General features: G+C 42.9%; 1 protein-coding gene and 1 pseudogene across 1 annotated transcript; both read right to left on the bottom strand.

Moving 5' to 3' along the window:
• Window positions 1–1,243: 1,243 nt before the first annotated feature.
• On the bottom strand, window positions 1,244–6,525 carry LOC138400693 (semenogelin-1-like; annotated as a pseudogene).
• Window positions 6,526–17,240: 10,715 nt separating this feature from the next.
• PI3 (peptidase inhibitor 3) lies at window positions 17,241–19,364 on the bottom strand. The gene is made up of 4 exons (XM_069496259.1): window positions 19,289–19,364; window positions 18,784–18,786; window positions 17,859–18,134; window positions 17,241–17,287 (listed from the first exon to the last, which is right to left on the bottom strand). Exons 1-3 carry the CDS (start codon window positions 19,362–19,364, stop codon window positions 17,860–17,862), a joined length of 354 nt encoding a protein of 117 aa, XP_069352360.1. The 3' UTR covers window positions 17,241–17,287; window position 17,859.
• Window positions 19,365–22,052: the final 2,688 nt, after the last annotated feature.

The raw sequence follows: 22,052 nt of genomic DNA on the forward strand, positions 1-22,052 counted from the left end.
GATTCTTTATTATTTTCTATTCCTGATTTCTTTAGTATTCATTTAGATCTATATTATTTCCTTCCTCTTGTGGCTTTGGGGTTAGCTTCTTTTATTTACTTAATTTTTGTTTTTAGTTCCTTAAGATGTAAAGTTAGCTTATTGATTTGGAACTTACTTTTCTTAATGTAGGCATTTATAGCTAAAAATTTCCCTCTGAGCATTGTTTTCATTGCAACCTGAAAGTTTTGGAATGTCATATTTTTATTTTCATGCATCTCAAAGTATTTTCTAATTTCTCTTGTAATTTCTCCATCAACCCATTGATTGAGTATGCTATTAAATATCCACATATTTGTGAATTTTTTAGCTTCCTTCTGTTATTTATTTCTAGTTCCATTCCATTGTGGTTGGAGAAGATACTTTAAATAATTGCAATCTTTTAAGTTTATTAAGTCTCGTTATTTGACCTAACATATGGACTACCCTGTAGTTCAGGTGCACTTGAGGAAAAACATGTGTATTTTGCTGTTGGAGGGTGAAGTGCTCTTTACAAGTCAGTAAAGTTTAGTTGATGTATAATGTTGTCCAAATCCTCTATTTTCTTATTGATATCACGTCTACATTCTTCTGTCTATTATTGAAATGAGGTAGGAAATCTCCAACCATTGTTACAGAACCATCCCTTCATTATATCAGTTTATGCTTCACAAATTTTGGGACTCTAATGTTAGGTTTAGGTTTATAATTGTTATATCTTCTTCATTAATTGCCTCTTTTATCCATATATAATGTCCTTCTTTGTCTCTCCTAACAGTTTTTTTCCTGAAGTTGTATATTGTCTGATATTGGTGTACCCACTCCATCATCTCTCCAACTGTCTCTAGGGAATGGCACTCATCGTCCCACAGCTTGTAACACAGAACTGCTATTGTTGTGAACAGGAGTTATCAATCCCACAATGGTCCCAGGGAGTCGCCATGTACCAATTCTAAACATTTGGACAATTAGGATTAATTAATAATAATTATTAAATTTTAAAATTAATTAATTAAGAATTTAATAATTCTCATTAACTATCTCCCCTGCTTAATAAGAAATTTACCTGAAGATGTTGGTCCTACTGTTCAGGTAGTGAATGAGTGACAGGTATACATAGATATTGGTGTTTGATCTTGGTTAGGATTTTGTATCCAGTTATGATCACTGTCATCTCTAATAATTGCAACATTAAACTTCTCTTGGAACCCCTCTTGGTACAGTCTTATTGTACACAATAGAGTAGGTCTTGTTCTCTACTTGGATATTGGCCAAGCAGTCCATTTGCATTTTGACCATACACCTGATCTTGATTAGGACTTTGTATCTGGTTTTGATCCTTGTCATGTACTGACTGTTCCATTTGGATAGGAAAACTGCATTGGGATTTATCTTGCTGTCTGCCTTGTTCCCCATGTTCAAGTGTTTTTTCTTTTCTACTTGGATATTGGTCTGGCATTTCATTGGCATTTTGGCCATGCTCTTGAACTTGATTTGTGCCTGGTCTTGATCCTTGTATTATACTCAGGGCTCATTTTGGGTAGGAGAAATGTCTTGGGATACATCTTTGGTTTTGTCTTACTGTGCATGACAGAGTGGGACTTGTCCTGTTCAACCCGAACAGTAGGTAGATAACAATGTTTGCTATCTTGAATGTTTCTATGACATTTTATTTTGATGTTGGTCATGCTCTTTATCATCTTAATTAAAATTTTGAGTCTAATTTTGTTCTCAGTCATCTACTAACTCTTCAGTTTGGATAGGAAAACTGCCTTGGGATCCATCTTGTGGCTCACCTTGTTGCTCATGCTAGAGTGGGGTTTGTTCTTTCCTTGGTCCATGATCCAGTGGACTTTCTTCTGTATTTAGATGTTGGCCTGGCAGTCCCTTTACTTCTAGGTAATTCCCTTGATCTTGATCAGGATTTAGTATCCCGTTATGATCACTGTCATCTACCTACTGTATAGGTATGAAAATGGTCTTCGGATCCATGCTTCTGTCTGCCTTGTTGTTCACAATTGAGTGGTTCCTGCTTTCTATCTGGATGTCATCCTGATTTTTTCATTTCATGTTGTGCATTCCAATCATATTGGTTATATTTTTGTTTCCAGTCATGATCATTGTTATCTACCTACTGTTCAGGTTGAATAGGACAATGCAAACTGTAAATTATCAATGAACATGTGTCAGATAAAGGGCAAATTCATGATCATATTAAAAATTCTTTCAATACAATAAAAAATCCTCCAATAGAAAAGTGAATGTCAGAGATGAAGACAAATAGTCATTTCGAGAACTAGTAATACAAACAGTTAATGCATGCATGAAGTCAACTATAACCTCATTCATAGTTAAAGGAATGCAGATCTATAAGAATACAATTCCCTTTTTGACCTCTCAGACTTATTTCCCACTACTGATTTCTGGCAAGTTCCTTTTATCTGTGGCCTCAGTTCTAGTTATAGTAAGTTGAGCCACTAGTCATCTCACTTGGTAACTCTTTCTCTAGAATAACAGTGTGGGGAGTTCCATAGAACCACTCCGCACCAGACAACCATCATCAATACAAGTTCTTTTTGAAAATAATCATTGGAAGTCTCTGGCAATTCTCCTAAGGGACATACATTTATTTTTAAAATCTACTGACCCTGCAAGCAACAGTGATGGTCTAAGTCATTGGGGCCACAACCCACTCCCTACTCACCACCCCTAGTTCAGCATGGTGGGTACTGCACTCTTGGCCAAGAAATGGGGATTCTCTGTCCTCCTATCTCCCTGTCAAGGGTTATGATATCTCTCCAGGAGGGAAAGGCTGCCAGCACCTCTCAATCCCCCTCCCAGGTCATGTTGCAGAGGTTGAATTCCAGGTGAGTGTGACCAAGAGAGGTAGGGGGCTCCACTTTTCCACCCAACACCACCTGTAAGGTGGAGGCTCTACCACAGGCACTACAGCTCAAGAATGCTGGACTCCCATAGCCCTTGGCACAGCTCACTTGGAGGGCAGAGTTTTCATGGCAGTGAATGCATGCCAACAACACAGGAGGCTACTGCTGTGCCCAGAACTCTGCTTATAAAACAGGACTGTCCCTCTGACAGAAGTGGACCACTATCTCCAAAGCAGCTCCATAGAAGTAGCTCATTGGTTTTCCAAGGGTGAGAAGCAGACTATAAGAACAGAGAGCTCCAAAGTTCTCCCCAAGGAAGTGACTTTATTTGAAACATAGTGTGAGATATTTCCAGGTTAAAGGCAGTCTTGGAAACAGTGGAATTCTGGTGGTAAGCATTGAAGAGGAGGTTGGCATTTCAATGACAGCAAATGTAATGATTATTGAAATTGAACATACCATCTAGTAAAGTAGCATTGGAGAATTTCCAGGAAAATACTGATGATAAATTGTCATGGGAGAGGGAGTTATCTATGACATGTTTCAGTGTCACCAAATTTATCATGAAGTATGTGAACAGAATTATAACATACAGTACTGGTGAGGGAAAACACACACATGTCAATGGAAGAAAAGAGAAACTCAATGCCAATGGGAGTTTAATGAACGATAAAGGTGAAATTCTACATCACCAGAGAGGTGCAGGATAATTCAGTAAATGATGTTGAGACAGCTTGCCAGCAGTTCAGGGGGAAATACTGATTTTCTGCCTCGCCCATTATCTCAAAGAGTGTCAAGGATTTAAACAGATAGATGGAACTCTAAAAGTACTTAAGAAAACGTGAGTGAAGTTTAGTAGAGTACTGACATGGAGATAACACTCTGAAGACAATTGATATCATTAACCACATACAAATAATCAATATTTTTAGGGAAAAATCATATATTAAGAAAAACTCAGAAATTTGGAATATATAAGTAAACAGGCATCATGGGAATAAACATATTCTATAGTATTGTAAAAACACTTGCAAACAATAAAAAGCAGATCCCCTAATAGAAAAATAAGCATGGACCATGCATATATAATTTACAGAAAAAGTTATGCAAGTAGCTAATACAAACATGAAAATAAATGTAACCTCACCAATAAGTAAAGAAAAGCAAGTTCAAATAAATAGTAGTTACTTTCTATCTTTTTTAATCTTTTTGTCTGTGAGACATTGACCACTACTGATTTTGGGCATCTTGCATCTGCCATTGGTCTCTGTCTGTTATTATAAAATGAGTATCTGGGTCTATTAGGACCCATCTTGCTGTGAGAAAGGCTCCAGGAACCTTGGCATAGATGTCTGCCAGGTGAGGGGTGAATTTGTGAGATGAGCAGAAAGAACAGTAGGTATCAGTGTAAATGAGGATACTAAGTGTTAGTGGCAGGGTTGGCATTTTGTGGAGTGTCAGTTTACAGTCGAGATCCTTTCATCTTCAGGGCCTCCCCAAACCCACATCTTTCTTTGATCCCACACTTGGCTTGGGTCATTCTATTATCCTGAAATTCCAGCTATCACTGTGCTTTCTGGCTCACGCCAAATGACTCCATCGACCTGTCTTTCCTGAAAGGTTACTGAATCCTCCTGCCTTGGTCAATGTCCTGTGGAAAGAGAAATGACATACATCAGAACAGGTAGTTCCCACCTCTGACTCTGCCCCTGTCCCCTAGAGTGGACTTTGATGGCTCTCTTGGACTCCAGTTTTCCCATCTGTAAGATGAGAGTGTTTGTCTGGATTATGTCTGAGGGACTTCCAGCTTCCAATTCAATAATAGATGGCTCAGGGCACCCATTACAAGCTGAGAAGCACCTGGTGCCTTGGCTTGATCCTTGTCACTCTGGACTCCTGGCGACAGTCACACATGGCTGCTTAGAACAGAGTCTCCCCATCCCAGCAAGTTCTGGGCAAGGAGGGCCTTTGAAGTGGCCAAAAATTGTCCAAAGATTGTCCCCTTGTTAAGCCCCTGGGTACACAGAGAGTCTGCAAATATGACATCAGGGATTGCAGTCTGAACAAAATCTCCTTAGCTGGAGAGCTTTCCATCTCTAGGAGAAGCATGGCATTAGTTGAGCTGTCCCCAGTAACCATATGTTTCCTGACTGCACTGCCCATTCTGTGTGTGAGTTACCATTCGAGCATCTCTGGGTAATTTCAGAAATATCATGAAGCTCCAGAACTTCTCATATGTCCCATCATTTTTGATCTCTCCTCACCATACATCCAGGGACGTACATGTGTTTATAAGGCAGTAGGTGGATTAGAGAATCCAGCCAAAGGCCCTGGGTCGCTACTGCCTTCAATCTCCACTTCCTTTTTACACTTGGGTGATGTACAGGCCAGAGGCTGGGGCTGGAACACACAGTGAAGGATGGGGGTGCGCAGTAGCTGCTCAGGTGCTCACAAAGGATGAGAAGGGTCGTGTGGATGACTTTCATGTCTTGGCTTCTAAGCATACAAACACCATTCCTATAACCAGGGAGTTCCCCACCATGTCAGACCTGGGAGTGGGAGGCTGAGCCAGGACTCTCGCAGCATCTGCAAAGTCCACCTGCCGGCTTCCTGCCTTCTTGGCAGCCAGCACATGTGCACACGTCCGGGCTGTAACAGTGAGGGGCATGTGCTGAGTGATGGACTGAGAACAGGCGATAGCAGCAGATACAGAGATAGTAGGAAGTGAGAATTCACTCCTTCAGCAGTGGCATCAATGGCTGTGGCATCTACTTCCAAGAGGGGGTTGGAAGTGGTGTCCAATTTGGCAATGTTGGCTGGGCAGCTGTGGGATCTCTGTGCCTGGAGAAAGCAGTGGTGTGCCCTGTTGTGATTCGAGAGAAAATGTGGGTAGGATTTGTTGAGGAATGAGTGTGCCCATAAAAACTCTAGGCAGAAGGTTAGGGAGGACAAAGCATCATCTCATGTGGAGGAGCTGAGAATAAAACCTGTGATTAAAATATGAGCAGAGAAATGGATGAGGCCCATTAAAGATCACCTTGTAAAATAAATTACTGCTGGTAGAGAAATTATTAAAGTGGTTTCTGGACATCTCTCCCAACAAGAATAAGCACATTCTTAGGGACATTTTTATGGTGGTTAGGGAGTGTGCCCTTCTATTTCCAGAGGTGACAACATTTGTGCTGTTCCCATTGCACCTGCCAAGCTGGGGAGAGCCTGGAGTTTCGTGAGGAGTTCGGAACCCTATGAAAATCCACAGTGCAGGGGATAGTTGTGTGCTTTGACTGCCCTCTCTGTGGAACTCCTGTCTTACGTTTTCAGACCTCTCTATTTGAGGTCATCTTAGATACTTGATGAGTGACACAACTGGCCTCCTTCTGCAGAGACAGAGCAGACCAGAGGGTCAATTTCCTTCACCCCTGATACCTAGGGCTGTGCTAATATGCTCAGCAAATGTGATGTCCCCACCTGGCACTGTAGATCTCCTTGGAGTGACCCAAAGCAGCAAGGACGAAGGGGCATTCTCTTCCAGCACAGGGTAGGGCTGTTGTCCACAGCAACATCCCATTCCAGGGGCAGCGGCAGAGATGATGGTCCAGGACTGCAGCAGCCGTGTCCACATCACACAGTTGCTCAAGGTGGTTCTGGCTGCGATCACGCTGCCTGCACGCTCTTATGACTTACAATGCCCCTGAGCGTGAATCTTCAGGCTTCCCGTATGTATGAGAGTCACGTTTTCAAAGCGGAGCTCTCCAGGAAGCTGGAGCAGAGACAGTTAAAAGTGCAAGTTTCATTGTGAGGTCAGATCTGGGAAAGTGAAGGAGAGGAAGCGGGACTGGGCAGAGGGAGCTGTCACCATGCCACCCTGACCACATCCCTGCCAGCCCAGCAGGGAGCTCTGGAGCAAGGATGTTCCATCAGGGGAGTCCTCCACTGGGCAGAAAGGGATAGAGCCTTGTGCCCCAGCCTCACTCTGCCCTTGGCTGGGGGCCCCTGGGTCTCTGTGGTCTGAGCCCAATCACTGAGGAAGTGCTGAAGGAGCACTGGCTGGCAGTGGTCAGCTGACCACACTCCCCACAGCTGGGCAACCAGGTGCTCCTTGAAGGGGATTCTCAGCCACGTCTCTCCCCGCCAGCCACAGAGCTCCTCGAGTGTGGCGGGAATTCAGGTTCCACACACACTGGGGAGCAGCTCCTCGAAGTCTCTGGTGCGCTCTCCTGCTGTGGGAAACCATAGAAGACAGAGGGGACTGGGGCACACGAGCCCCAGCTGGTGTCAGGGCTGGGCCTGGTCCTCATTATCACCCTCCTCAACTCTCTATTCTAAAGTCCCTTTGTCCTCAGCTCCCCTCAATGTTACGCTCAGCAGCTTTCCTGGTGGTGTGACCCAAAACCTCATTCCTAAGGGTATCCATACCCTTGTCAGGGTGGGATGGTGGTATTTGTCCATCCGCAGCCAAAATAGGACAAGATGGTTACAGGAAGCCTGTTCTTTCCTCTGTGCATCTGCACTGGTCTTCTTTAGTTCTGGCCTGACCTGCCTCTCTTAGTACCAGTTCACAATTAAGATAAATCTTTTCTGATGAGCAAAACCAAGAAAGTTCTTAATATTAACATATATCTCTTCCGAATGGTTGAGCAGACCAGCTACGTGAAGTGTGTGCCCCTTAATTCTCATGATGTTTGTTTGCAATCCTGCTTAGTAAAGCTGAATATCATTCACCATGAGCCTTGAAAATTGCAGCCCCTGCTGTACATCAGAGAAGATCTAGAGTAGGTGGCTGTCTCAGTCCTCACCCAAACTATGCTCAGGCAGGTGACAGCCAGCAGCCTCCTCCCTTGCTCGGCTTCCCCGTCCTCAGGCCTGTAGTGGTCAGGACAGCAGCCAGGAGAAGATAGAGGAAGCTGGTGTGCAAAGGATGCTCAGGATTATTTTTTTCTCTTTCAGTGCTGATTCCTCTATCGCCTTTTATTTTATAGTTATGTTTCCTTCCTTTTTATCTTTGTTGCAGTAGCTAGTAGTTTGCTTATGTTCTAAATATTTTGGAAAATAAGATTTATATTTGTTCATTCGATCTATGTTTACCTATCTTTGACTCCATATGCTTATGCTTTGTTCTTTATTGTTGCTCTTCTTTGGTTTACTCTGTTCTTTTTGTAGCAATTTGTGTTGAATATTTGATTCATTTATTTTCATATTTCATTTTATTGATGAACGCATCTAAGGCTATGACTTATCCTGTGGTCCTGTAAATCCTTCTTTCTTTTTTATCCACTTGGTCTGCCTTGTACTAAGATAGTGCGTTAAATTCCCCTATTGTGAATGTGATCTTATCTATATCTCCTTGCATATCCTGTATTTCTTCTTTATCAAAGTGTTTGCTGTGGCACATGGTGCTTACATACTTGCAAGTCATATCTCCAGTGAGAATTGTGGCTTTTAACATTTGAGTATTTACTTCTTGTCATTTGAGCAACAAAACAAATTTCAACACAAAATATATAGTAAATCCCTGTGAGTGCACACTGATGTCAATAGACAATTGAATAAGTGAATACATGAGGGAGAATAGACAAATGTCTGATATAGAATAATTCCAGATAATTTATGCAGATACTTTTCCTTTAAGGAGTATCTTAAGTAAGATGGTACCTGATCACTTCCTTCTAGAAAGTGCAGAAAGAAAAAAAGTTTTATAAATTTATAGTAGCCTAAGTGTGCAGTCTGTAAAGTCTACAGTAGTGTACAGTCGTGTCCTAGGTCTTCACATTCATGCACCACCCCCTCACTCACTGACTCACCCACTGACTCACCCGGAGTAGCTTGAAGACTTGCAAGCTCCATTCATGGCCAGCACCCTATACAGGTGTACCATTTTTAATCTCTTATACTGCATTTTTTGCTGTATCTTTTCTATGAATATATATATTTAGGTATACAAATATTTACCATTGTGTTCCAATTGCCTAAACTATTCAGAATCATAACATGCTGTACCGGGTTGTAGTCTAGGAGCAACAGGCTATACCATGTTGTCTAGGTGTGTAGCAAGCTATACCACCCAGGTTTGTGTATATACACTCCACGATGTTCCTGCAGCCACAAAAGCATCTAACCACCCATTTCTCAGGAGTTATCACTCGTCATTATGATGCATGACTGTAGTTAATAGCTCACCAGAAAAACAATTATTAAATGTATGAGAGTAAGTGGTGAATTTTGTTGATATAAGAAGCACTCTTACAAATCAATTAAAATAATCTAATACAAAAGGAAGCAAAGGGTATACAAAGGCAGTTCACAGGGGAAAGAAGTGTTAATTTCTGACTCAATGTGAAAGCTGTACAATCTCATTGAACATAGGTTCATAATTCATCGTGTTTCCATTTCATTTCCTGTATCACATTGGATTTGCTAAAAACTTTAGGTAAATTCTTTCCCATGTCTGGACCTCAGTTCTATGAAATGTAAAATGAACAAGCTGGTGGGATTTTTTTCTAAGGGCTCCTTTAGTCTCTTCCACAATGAAATAGGCCGAAAAATTCTACCAAAGCCATTTTCCTGAGAGTTGTGAGACAAAAATAAAAAAACACAGTGTGTGGAGATAATTAAAATGGGAGGATGGGCGGTGCCGAAGACCCCACTGAGAAGAGATTTCTAGACCTCACAGATTTCCAGAAGTTCATCTCAGCTACATCGCTCCCATCTGCAGCATCTTCCCCAACTTACTTTACTTTTGCTTGACCAATTGCCTGTGCTGGGCCATTGCTGTAGGATGTCTGTCTCAACTCTATGGACCACTTTCATCAAGTGAATCCATCAACATGACCTTGTTAAGAAATTAGCTCTACAACTTAGTTCTAGGCCCAACGTGGCCACGGAGCACTCTGCAATTGTAAGAGTCCTTCATGTTCTTTGGGACTTGGTATCTCATCTTTAATGTGAGGAGGTAGTTCTTAATAATCTCAAAGTGTACTTCCTGTTCTAAATTAGATGAAAGGCTGGTTGATCAGAGCAAATGCTAAGAGCTGATACACACTGGGAATCTGTTTTTACCTCCTAGTGCTGGCACCTGCTTACCCCTGAGAGGGCTGACACACGTGACTGGGTGGAGGAGCGTCTCTGTAGCCCAGTTCTAGACAGGGCATAAGAGATGGCTTGAATTTTCTTTAAGCTGACCAGTGGCTGCTCTATTGTTCTGCCTCAGAGATGACCATGGAGCCTCAGACATGAGCAGAGAGCTCCCTGCCTCAGACAGGAGACCAGGGTGCTAGTGGGGGTTAGACTGTTGGATCCAGGTGGTGGAGGCAAAGGGGGTGGGGCAGAGAATACTTGTCTTCTCCTGTTACTGAATGCTTGGTATCTGCTGTACTCATGAATCCACTGTTAGTAACTCAAATGGCATTTTAAATGAACTTAATTCTGCCAGGCAGACTCCAAATCCAGTCATTTTTCCCCTTTTTCTGACTTCCTCTCCAAAGGTACTCACATAGTCAGATGTACCCTTACAAAGTTCTAGATAGTTTGGAGTTTCATTAAGGGCTCAGAAAGCTCCACGAGCTTCTGAGCTGCTGTTCTCCTTTTCCAGATGGTGTTTCTGAGGTTAGAGAGAAGAGGGAACACGTCCAGGTCAGTTAGGAGTAGGACTTATGGCTGGGAGATGGGGCAGTACTGCCTGTGTCTGAAATCCAGAAGGGAATCAGAGAACAGAGGGTACCTGGAAGGAGTATAACGCTGGGTATGTGAATGGGGATGAACAGACGCTCTCCCTGCCCAGGTTCACAGTCTCCAAGGTGGACAGGACCAAGACTAGATGGGGACCAAAACCAATGGAAACTTGGTCCAAAGTCTTATCTCCCAAAATGGGCTCTCACCATGATGTGAATTCCTTATTTCTTTGAATTAATAATTTCTCTTGAAACTGTAAATAATTGGAGAATAATGGCAGGCTCCAGGTATCAGGAGACCCATGGTCAGGCATGAGTTGGAATCATAGAAATTACATTTGAAACCATGTGATCAAGTCGGTCAGTTTTTCAGAATGGTAGAACGAACCCTGGTCTGGGAGTCAGGGAACCAGTTCTATCCTGGCCTTGACTTGCTGAGTAGAATTGGAAAGGCATTTCTCCCTGTACAATTAGGATAAAGCAAATGGGGAAGCTACATTTACCCACAGTCATTTTGCTGTCCTCGATACCCTTCGAGGATCGTTTTTGTTAATCATGTGCCAATATTACGAGCGAGGCTTTGCAGGGGCAGCAAAGTCAGGCATGGTAGGCCTTGTTCTTCTTTTTGAAGACCTGAGTCTCCAAGCCCTTGTCTGGTTTCAGCACTCCTTGTACGAGGCTATCTTCCTCAGTAACAGTACCTCCCATTGCTTGGGAAGTTGGGAGAACTGGGACCCCATAACTGCATCTGAAACTTGGTTTGGGCCTGGAGCACAAATCCACTGCATGGATCACATTTGGACGTATTGCACAGGGAAGCAATGCTATAGAAGCAAGAAAAATAGCTTCTCTTCAACTCACTCCAGATATCACTCACTCATTCTTTTATCTGCTTTGATATCTTTTGAGTGCATTAACAGTTTTTCTCCAAGTTCTTTCAGAGAGTAGTTCCCATGGAGACTTTTGGGTAGCTAAAGACAATGGGAGCTGGGGGAAGAGGAGTGAATCTCCTCCCCAAATGATATGAAAGAACTCCACAACCAAGAAGTTTCTAATGCCAAAAGTACAAAATAACTGTCAGTAAAAAAAAGAAAAAGCAACAAATCCCAGCACTGGGGACTCAGACACTCCTGCCCTTCCCAGCCCCACTGTAAAACTTAAAGCTTTGCAAAATCAGACCCAAAAAACCTGCTGGGGAAGGAGTGACACCATCAGGATGGCAGAATAGACGGTCACCAGCTCATATCCCCCCCCCCCCGCCCCCAACGAGAATTCTACACCCACCACAGTAAAAATTCTCTCTTCTTCGGGAGCCTCTGGATTCTGATAGGAGTTTGTGAAACCCTGGTGGAGTCCAAGGACTTAAAGTGTCACTCTGAGAATTCAGACTGACACCCAGGTGACAGATCCCCCATGCTTGCTCTCTGGTTCAATCCCAGAAATGTCCCAGTTCTCCAAGGGGCTTGGCTACAGCCCCAGTTGGCTTTGAGCCTGCAACTGAAACCATCTGCTAAGAGGTCCAAAAGGAATCACACACTAGTGCCTTGGCAAAAAGGCCCCTCTGCCTGCTGACATTGGTCTCAGCAGTGAGCCTGAAAGTTGCCCTCTGGCTCAGACCTAACCCCCCTCAACTGAGGTCCCAGGTCAGAGCTGTTCACACCATGACCCAGAGGGAGACTCCCCTATAACTTGCAGCCCAGGAGTCTGAGCCTCCCTGACAGACTCACCGATCTCTGTCCCTCAGCAGATCTGGATTGGGCCCAGTCTCAGCTTCAGCCCCTCCCACTGTAGTTGAGGAACTATCACGTGTATGCAAGATCTGCTGAGAGATGCATGCCTGTCTGAGCCAAGGACAGACAGTCCAGCCTTTGTCCCTGAGCAGATCCCAAGGGAACCCAGTCTCAGCTCCAGCCCATCCTGCCGCAGTCAGGGAATTATCGCATCTGTGCAGGGTCTTCCTGGGAAATATGTACCTCCCTGAGCCAATGTGACAGGCACACCCAGATTTCTTACCAGTAACCATGGATTCTAGAAAGCAATGTGAAAATATAAAGTGCTGAAAGAAACAACAAAAACCTGTCAACCAAGAATTCTACATACAGCAAAATTACCTTCCAAAAATGAAGGAGAAATTAATACATTCTCAGATAAACAAAAACTGAAGGAATTTGTAGCCAGCAGACCTACCCAATAAGAAATGCTAAAGGGAGTTCTTTAGGCTTAAATGAGAGAAAACTAGACAGTACTCAAAGTCATACAAAGAAATAAAGAATACTGGTAAACATAACTACATAGAAAATATAAAAGCTAGTATTATTGAATATTTTGGCTGTAAATTCTTTTTTTCCTATATGATTTCAAGGGCAAATGCATAAAAAATTATTATAAATCTAACGAATGGACACACAATGTGACAGTAACAACACAAAGAGTGATGAAGCTACATCAGAGTGTTCATATACTAATGAATTAAATTGGGATTAATTCAAAGTAAACTATTATAATTTAAGATATTAATTATAATACCCATGATAACAACTAAGAAAATAACTTTTTTAGTATACAGTAAAGAAAGATGTGAATAAAAATGGCACACCAGAAAAAAATTGATTCATCACAAAAAAGCAGTAATGCAAAATGAAGAAGAAAAGATATAAGACATATGGAGAATGAACAGCCACCTAGAAATCAGTCCTTCCATGGTAGTAATTACTTAAAATGTAAATGAATTATGCTCTTCAATTATAAGGCAAAGATTATCAGAAAAGAAAAAAACATGGTTCATCTAAATGCTTTCTATGAGACACTCATATTAGATTCATAGACATGAATAGGTAGAAAGTGAAAGGATGGAAAAAGATATTCCATGCAGATAGAAATAGCAAGAGAGCTGAGGTAGCTACATTAATATCAGACAAAATGAACTTTAATTCAAAAATTATTATGCCAGACAATAAGAACATTATATATTGATAAAAGTATCAGTTCATCAAGAAGATAAAACAATTAAATGCATTTATCAATAGCGCTAAGAAGATACAAAGCAAACATTGACACAACTGAAGGCAGAAATAGGCAAATTCTAAAATAGTGGTGAAGACTTCAAATCCTCCTTTTAATAGTGTATGGAACAACTAGACATAACATTAATACATAAATAGAAGACTAGTGGCCAGGAACTCATTCCAGCACCTTGGGAGGCCAAGGTGGGAGGATCACTTGAGGTCAGGAGTTCAAGACCAGCCTGAGCAACATAGTGAGACCCCACTTTATAAACAAAAGAAAAAAATAGAAAAATTAGCCAGGTTTGGTGGCACATGCCTATGGTCCCAGCTACTTGGAAGGCTGAGGCAGGAGGATCACCTAAGCCCAGGAATTTGAGGTTGCAGTGAGCTATGATGATGCCACTGCACTCTAGCCCAGACAACAGAGCAAGACCCTGTCCCTTGCACCCCCCCCAAAAAAAAAAACAAAACAGAAATAGAGGACTGGAACAGTGCTATAAATCAATTAGACCTCATAGACATAAAGAGAGTATACTGCACAAAAACAGTAGAAAATGCATTCTTCTTAAGTGCATACGGAACATTCTCCAGGATAAACGTACATTAGGCTATGAAACAGTTCTCCATATATTTACAAAGACTGATAGCATGCAAAGTATCTTCTGCAACCACTGTGGAATATAACTAGAAATCAATAATGCAAGGAAAACTGAAAAATTCACAAATATGTGGAACTAAACATCAAATTCTTAAACAACCAATGGGTCAAAGAAGAAATCACAATTGAAATTAAAGAACACTTTGTGACTAATGAAAGTGAAAACACAACATACCAAAACTTTATGGGATGCAGAGGGAAATTTATGCCTGTAAACACCTACATGGAAAAAAAATAAAGATCGGAAACTAATAACCTAACCTTACATGTAAAGGAAATAAGAAATACAAACTGAACCCAAAGCTAACAGAAGGAGGGAAACAATAAAGTTAAGAGAGGAGATCAAAGAAATAGAAACTAGACAGAGACTAATGAAAATTTTAATTCTCCCTTTTCCAAGTTTTATGTGTTTTATTTCTTTTTCTTGCCTCATTGCTCTATCTAGGACTTTCAGTAAAAGTCTCCCTTATAGCTAGAGATGGTCATGAATTCAGCCAATGAGATGCAAGTAAAGAGTGCAATTTCCAGGTCATCTTCTTAAAGCCAAGGCTCTTTCCACTCTTTCCCGATCCCACAGGCTGGAATATAGATGTGGAAGTCAGCCATTCACAGCCATGAAAATGAAGAAAACATCCTTCAAGATACAAAAACAACATCCTGGGAAATGGAAGAGCAACAAGGTGGAAGGAACCTGGGAGGTTGAGAGGTCTTGAGTTGCTGAGCCACCTTGCTGGCCACAGACTGCCCATACTAGGCTGCTTCCTGAGAGAAAAGAAAGCATGTTATTCGAGCCACTCTATTTTTCCTCCCTCAGCCACTTAATCTTTACCCTAATTCAAACAAGAGTTAGTTATTTTGTTCTTGTGAATAGTGAATCTGCAGTCTGAATCTTGTTTCCTGAATGGTCCAAATTTTATTCATTGTTTTGGAATTGACATTTGTCTTAGCCAGAATTAGATATAATGAGGTCTATATCTGGGTTTTCTTTTGTTTTCTATTGATTTATCAGCCTGATTCTTTATTCTTCTAACAAAACCAACATATTCATTATTGTCACTTTTCAATAATTTGTTACCCTGAAATTAATCTTCATTTTCAAATTTCCATGTCCATTCACAAGGTATTATTCTTCCACATGAACTTAAGTATGATTTTTAAGCTCCTGAACTTCCACCTCCACCACCACCCCACAGTAAAAATGAGTTTTGAGTGTGGTTCACTTAAAGAGTATATTGAAGAGGTAAATATTGGCCATTCAGGAGCACAATATATAAGCCTTTCTTAAGTACCTCTGAAAAGTTTCATGGGTTTCTTTTTTTAAGTTTTTTAAAGAGGGATTTTGCTAAGTTTACTCATAGGAATGGTATGATTTTTGTTGATATTATAAACAGGAAATGTTTTCTACGGCATTTTCTAACTGATTGTTGCTAGAATATGATAAAAATATAATTTATCATCACTATATGACTTAATCTCTTAGCTTCAATCTTTTTACAAAAGTAGAGAAATTAGAGAAAATATGTATAATGCCCAGCTGAGAGCATTTTTATGAAAAATACACATGACAATACGTATAATCTACTAGGTATAGGACCTAAAACAGAGTAAATACTATACTCAATGTTTGTAGGTATTTTATATTTGTCAGGCCAGAAACTTAGGCACTGCTCCTGCCTGTACTCCAAGATGCCCTGGTATCAAAGCTCTACTGCAGTTCAGGCTCTCCCTGGACAATGGGGAAAATCCAAGGCTCATTTGCCCCTGGAAGGGGCAAAGGGGTGCAGTGTTCCATGTTCTCCCACCCCAAGCCTCTTCTCCCCACTTCCACTCACAGCAGGAGCCTGGCACAAAAAGAAGAGTTTCTTCAGATCCAAGAATAGCAGGGTTAGACCATTCTTCCCAGAATGATTATATCAAAACCCTTCAATTTAAATAGACAACTGAAGCTCAGAGATGGACAGAGAGTTGTCTCATGACACTCAACAACTCGGGAGGCAAAGCTGGGGTCAGTACTCAGGTCACCTGACTGTCAAGCCTGTGTTCATTACACTTCACCCACACTATTCCTCTTCCTGAAGCTTTGGCCTTCCCTGAGAGCTTCCTTGTCCAAGGGCTCTGGGGCAGGTGGGTCAACAGCAGAGCTGTGAGGTCGTTCAAGTTTGCACAACATATTCCCCACCCCATCTTCACTGCTCGAGTCAGCCCTGTCCCCAACTTGGATGTCTCCAGAGAATACTGTTCCCCCTAGTCATTGACGCCAAAGTATCAAGGACTTGGTGTGTCTTGCCTTATCATTCACATCTTAAAACAGAAACTGGGAAAAGACATTGCTTAACCTAAAGGGATGCTGTGTTAGTGGAGGAATCTCAGCCACCAACCAGTGAAATTCTTAACGAGCAAGGATTTCCCAGCATCCATAACACCATTCTTTCTATGTCTTTGTGGAAGGATACAGATCCTTTGGAAACATTAAAGAGAAGGAAGGAGGGAGCTATAGGTGTAGCCACAAAGGTTGGCTGGTCACAGTGGCAGGGCTGACAGTAGCCAGGTCAGAACTGATGGTGGATTGGGAAAGAAAGGACTTGCTTACAGTTTATGCAATACTTTTTTTGTTTTTTGTGTTTTTCCTGATCCTAGGCCAAAGGTAAGATTTCCAGATTTCCATTTCCTGGTGAAATCCAACAGGGCAGGAACAAGAGTGCTTGGCCTGATTATCGGATTTCTAATATTAAGCCCTAGGAATTGGCCTCTTGCTGCTGCTCTTGATCTCCTTCACCCGTGGGTCCCTTTCCCCTCACCACTGGGGAGAGGGAGTCCCAATTCTACACCCGTCTCCTCAGAGGCTGCAGGAACCCTGAAGTCATGGAAGCCAGAAACAAATGGAGCAGAAGGGGGTCTTTATTGGACAGTGGATGAGAGAGGCCGCTCAGGCTTGGGCATCCTGAATGAAGGACAAACAGGCAGGATGAGGATGGGGAGGGCTCCAGAGACCTAGGATCAGATGGGGGCCTGCAGCCCTGGGGACTGGACAGGTACAGCAAGGACAGATTCCACCTGGTGGGAGAGAAGAGAGAGATGAGACTCTGCAGGTCAAAGCACTCAGAGGGGGCCGGGCGCGGTGGCTCACGCCTGTAATCCTGGCACTCTGGCCGAGGTGGGAGGATTGCTCTAGATCAGGAGTTCGAGACCAGCCTGAGCAACAGTGAGACCCCGTCTCTACTAAAAATAGAAAGAAATGATCTAGACAGCTAAAAATATATGTAGAAAAAAAGTTAGCTGGGCATGGTGGCGCATGCCTGTAATCCCAGCTACTTGGGAGGCTGAGGCAAAGGATTGCTTAAGCCCAGGAGCTTGAGGTTGCTGTGAGCTAGGCTGACATCAGGGCACTCTAGCCTGGGCAACAGAGTGAGACTCTGTCTCAAAAAAAAAAAAAAAAGCACTCAGAAGCAATGAGGAGGCAGGGTCACCCCTCTTGGCACCCCACTTATAGCCTCTGAGACCCTTTAGTCACTCAATCTCTCTGTCACCTCCCCATATCCTCCCTCCCACCAATATGGGATTGTTTCCCACCATTCAGCCGTCTCTGTGTCCTCAGGAGACCCCTCTCCCTCCAGCCAGTGCTCACCTCATTGGGGATTCAAACAGGCCCTCCCGCAAGAGCCCTCACAGCATTTCTTGGACCCTGGACACTCGGTGTCGCTCCCGCAGCGGTTGGGGGGGTTGAGCATGGCGCAGCGGAACAGAATGTTAGGGCAGGAGCCAGGCTTAGTGAGGCCTGGACGTTTGACTGGATCTTGCCCTTTGACCAGATCGTCAGCTTTTCCTGAAGCTTGTCCTTTAAGGGGATCTTGTCCTTTGACCGGAACATGACCTTTGCCAGTGCTTTGACCTTTAACGGGAACTGTTAAAAGAAATGGGCCCACATCAAGACCCAGTATGCTCCAAATACTGTGTCTTTCCCCCAGGTCCAGCCACTGCCCACTGCAGCATCCCCCAACCCATGACCTGAGGTGCACCCAGGTAGCTGGGGTAGCTGCACTCTCAGAAGTCACTTCCCTTCTCTTTGGGGAAAGGGTCTACAGGACCAGAGTTCCCTTTAGTGTTTCTTCCCCTCCCTCCACGCTGAGTCTCTCAGGAGCGGAGGCCAGACTGGGGTGACACCCAGCAGTGAGGACACATTGTCACTTCTGAGGAAATTTAGTGGAGAGGAAAAGAGCCCTGCGCCACATGCCAGAAGACCTGAGCTCCCTTCTGGCACTGCAAATTGCCATGACAATTCCTCACTTCCCTCTACGTTTCAGTTTCCTCCTTTTGTAAAATAGGGGTCCTCAGACAGCATGCTTTCTGACATCCTGTTGTTTCTTAACCTCCTCTTAGAGCAGCAGTCCCCAATCTTTTTGGCACCAGGGACTGGTTTCATGGAAGACAATTTTTCCGTGGATGGGGGGGCACTCGGGGGCAGGCAGAGCTCAGGCAGTGATGCAAGTGGTGGGGAGCAGCTATAAATACAGATGAAGCTTCGAAGCTTTGCTCCCTCACCCGCCGCCCACCTCCTGCTATGTGGCCTAGTTCCTAAGTTTCATGGAACACGCTTTTCCACAGATGGGGGCGTGCAGAGCTCAGGCGGTGATGGGGCCAGTTCCTAACAGGCCATGGACCGGTACTGGTCTGTGGCCGGGAGTCTTAGAGGACTGATTACTCAGGTGCTTTAATGAAGCAGAAAAGCAGGGAACAGAGTCCACACCCAGGGCCCAGAAGCCTGGGGCTCGTCACTTCGTTGCACATTCTGCACAAGTATCAACACCTGAGGCCAAGGCCACTTAACAACACTTCTTCCGCAAACAGTCCTGGTATCTCCATCACTGGGTGGAAAGCACGTGGAGTCTGCTGGCCGACTTCCTGCTTTCTCTGGATACAACGGCAATGGCCAGGAAGCTGAAGCGTGGGCTCCAGTCCTGCCTACTGCTCCAGAAGTGCTCCCTGTCCAGACCCAGGGGCTCCTGAAGAGCCTCTCCTCAACCCAACCCAGCCCCATCAGGTCTCCTGTCTACTCACCTCTGACAGCTGCCTCTACTGCCAGCATCCCAAGGATGAGGAACACCGCCAGGACCAAGAAGCTGCTGGTCCTCATCTTGTCGGGAAGGTGTTTGGATAAGAGCTGAGGCCAAGGCTGGCTTTATGTAGCCCCAGCTTGGCCTGGCACCAGGGGTGGGGCTGAGGTTTTACAAGGGAGCAGATGTTTCCTCAGCTCTACCAGGAAATACCCACCTCCATCCTGGGAGGGACCTTGGGGCTTTCCCCAAGGATTATTCACAGGGAAATGTGACAGATAATATGTCACATCACCCCTGAGAGCCGCAAGAGCTGCTCCACTTTCTCATGCAGAAGTAGTGCTGGCTGGCCCTTACGCACCATTGCAACCAAATTCTTCATAGTTTGAAAGACTATGAGTCCCCAGAAGACAAAGGAATCACCTAAGGTTAATCATCAAGTCACTGGTAGATCCAGTCTTGATTTCAAAACCCCATTATGCCCTGCTCCTAAAAACCCCACCCAGACCTACCCTATCATTGCACCTCTCCCAGCATCAAACTGGAATCTTCCTTCATTCTTCCCTGGTCCTGAGAAAAGCTGTGTCAGGAAATTTTGTCTTGAACGTCTAATGACTAATTATTGCACTTTGCCATTTCATAGGTGGGCTCTGAAGTGTACCAAGAAAGTGACTGGAAGGGAATTCTAGGTCAGAAAGGGGATGATGCCCTTGAAATCACAGTGGGCAGGGAGAAAACACTCAGATGAATAAAGGGAAGAAAGCACAAGTCATCTGTCAGGAGGGCATCTACAGTGTACACGTCCAGCATGCCTTCCCCTCTCTTAGAACAGCACCTTGTTTCTTCTGAAGAATTGTCATCCCTTTGTACCATTAAGTGGTGAGTCTAATGGGGACTGCTAATCATGAATGCCTGACCCCCGGCCACAGGTGTGTGTGTGTTTGTGTACTCTTGTCTGGTCTACTGAAGTCTTTTATTTGAATGGGCAGTAAGGAGAAGAAGGAAGTCCCTGCTTTTGGTAAAGGTGGGACCTTTGTATGAACTAAGGAATTCCAGGAGCTATGGTTCCAATCTAGGGGTGGAGATCAATTGTCTGAGAAGAACAAACCTAATAAACTGAGAAAAGCAGAGAAAAGATGATAACAAGAGATTCTGAAAGCACCAGCAGCCTTTTCCTCTCCTTCACCTTGACAGCAATAATTCCCACACCTTTCCCACAGGTGGATTAGAAACCAATAAACTGGCCTTCTGCTTGAGGAAGTCTGACTTAGTATTCTGTCATTGCTACCAAAAGTTCTGAGCAATAGAAATGAATACCCAGATGCTGGGTGTTGTCAGGGACGGAACCTGAGGTCTCAAAGTCACTGAGCTGAGGTGGGGGTAAGGCAAACTAATTGTTAGACAGTAAACCATTGGTTAAATCCCACCCTTTGTCTCTTTAGACTCAGGCCCCCATGCCCACCAAGCCTGAAACTTCAAGGGAGATAGAAATATCAGAATGTTAAAGTCTGTGGGCTATCTTAAAAAAAAAAAAAAACACTCATTGCACAGTAAACCATATGAACAAAAAAGTGTGTAGAACATGCCTATATTCTTTACAAAATAGCATTAAAATGAACAGCTAGGTAACTAGCTGTATTTACTAATACTTACCGTATCTATGCCCCGTATTCCTCCCCAACTGCTTTACTCTCCCTCCTCCCCAGAGATAACCACTTTCCTGGATTTTATGGTAATCAGCCCTTGCTTTCCTTTAGAGTTATACCATCTCTGTCTGGATTCTGAACTACAGATTCAATTTTATATATTTAAAAAATTTATGTAAGTGAAACCTAAGGTATTATTTTCTTAAGGTATCATCTTCCCATATGTCCTATTTTGCTTAACATTATGTTTTTGAGCTTCATCCATTTTGAAGCCTACACCTGTAGTTCATATATTTTCATTGCTGTATAGAATTTTATTATATAAAAGTGCAAAAATGTATGTATTCATTCTACTGTTGATGTACATTGGCTATTTCTAGTTTTTAGCTATTATAAATAGTATTGCTATGAACATTCTTGTACATATATTTTGGGGAACATAAGTATGCATTTCTTTTGGGCATATAGCTAGGAATGGAATTTCTAGATCACAAAGCACAGATCACAGAGCATAAGTACATTCAGCTATTGTAAATATTGCAAATAGCTTGCCAATATCATTGAACCAACCTACACTACCACCAGTAATGTGTGTGAGTTCCAGTTGCTCCATAACCTTGTCAGTACTTGGTATGGTCTGCCTCTTCATTAGCCATTCGGGTGGGCATCTTGTGGGATTTCCCTGTGATTTGAATTTGCACTTTCCTAATGACTAGTGAAGTGGAGCCCATTTTCACATTTTTACTGTCCATTTGGTGATCCTTTTCTATTCAATTATCTTGCCCATTTTTAAGTGGGATCTCTGTTATTTTCTTATTGATTTGTAGTAGAAAAGAAATTCTTATGTATTGCCAGTAAGAGTCTATATTGGTGCAGCCTATTTGAAAATCAGTTTGGCATCAGCTAGTAAAATTGAACATACATATAATCCATGGTCCCACAATTACATTCCTAAATATGTAAGTAAGATAAATATGCCCACATGTTTACCAAGAAACATGCACAAGAATGTTCACAAAAGTTAAACAGAGAACAACAAAGTACTGGAATAGCCCTATTACCAGTAATAAGATACTGGATAAATATGTTATGACATATTAATACAAGGAAATATTCTGTAAT

Source organism: Eulemur rufifrons, chromosome 20 (assembly GCF_041146395.1).
Source record: "Eulemur rufifrons isolate Redbay chromosome 20, OSU_ERuf_1, whole genome shotgun sequence".
NCBI lineage: Eukaryota > Metazoa > Chordata > Mammalia > Primates > Lemuridae > Eulemur > Eulemur rufifrons.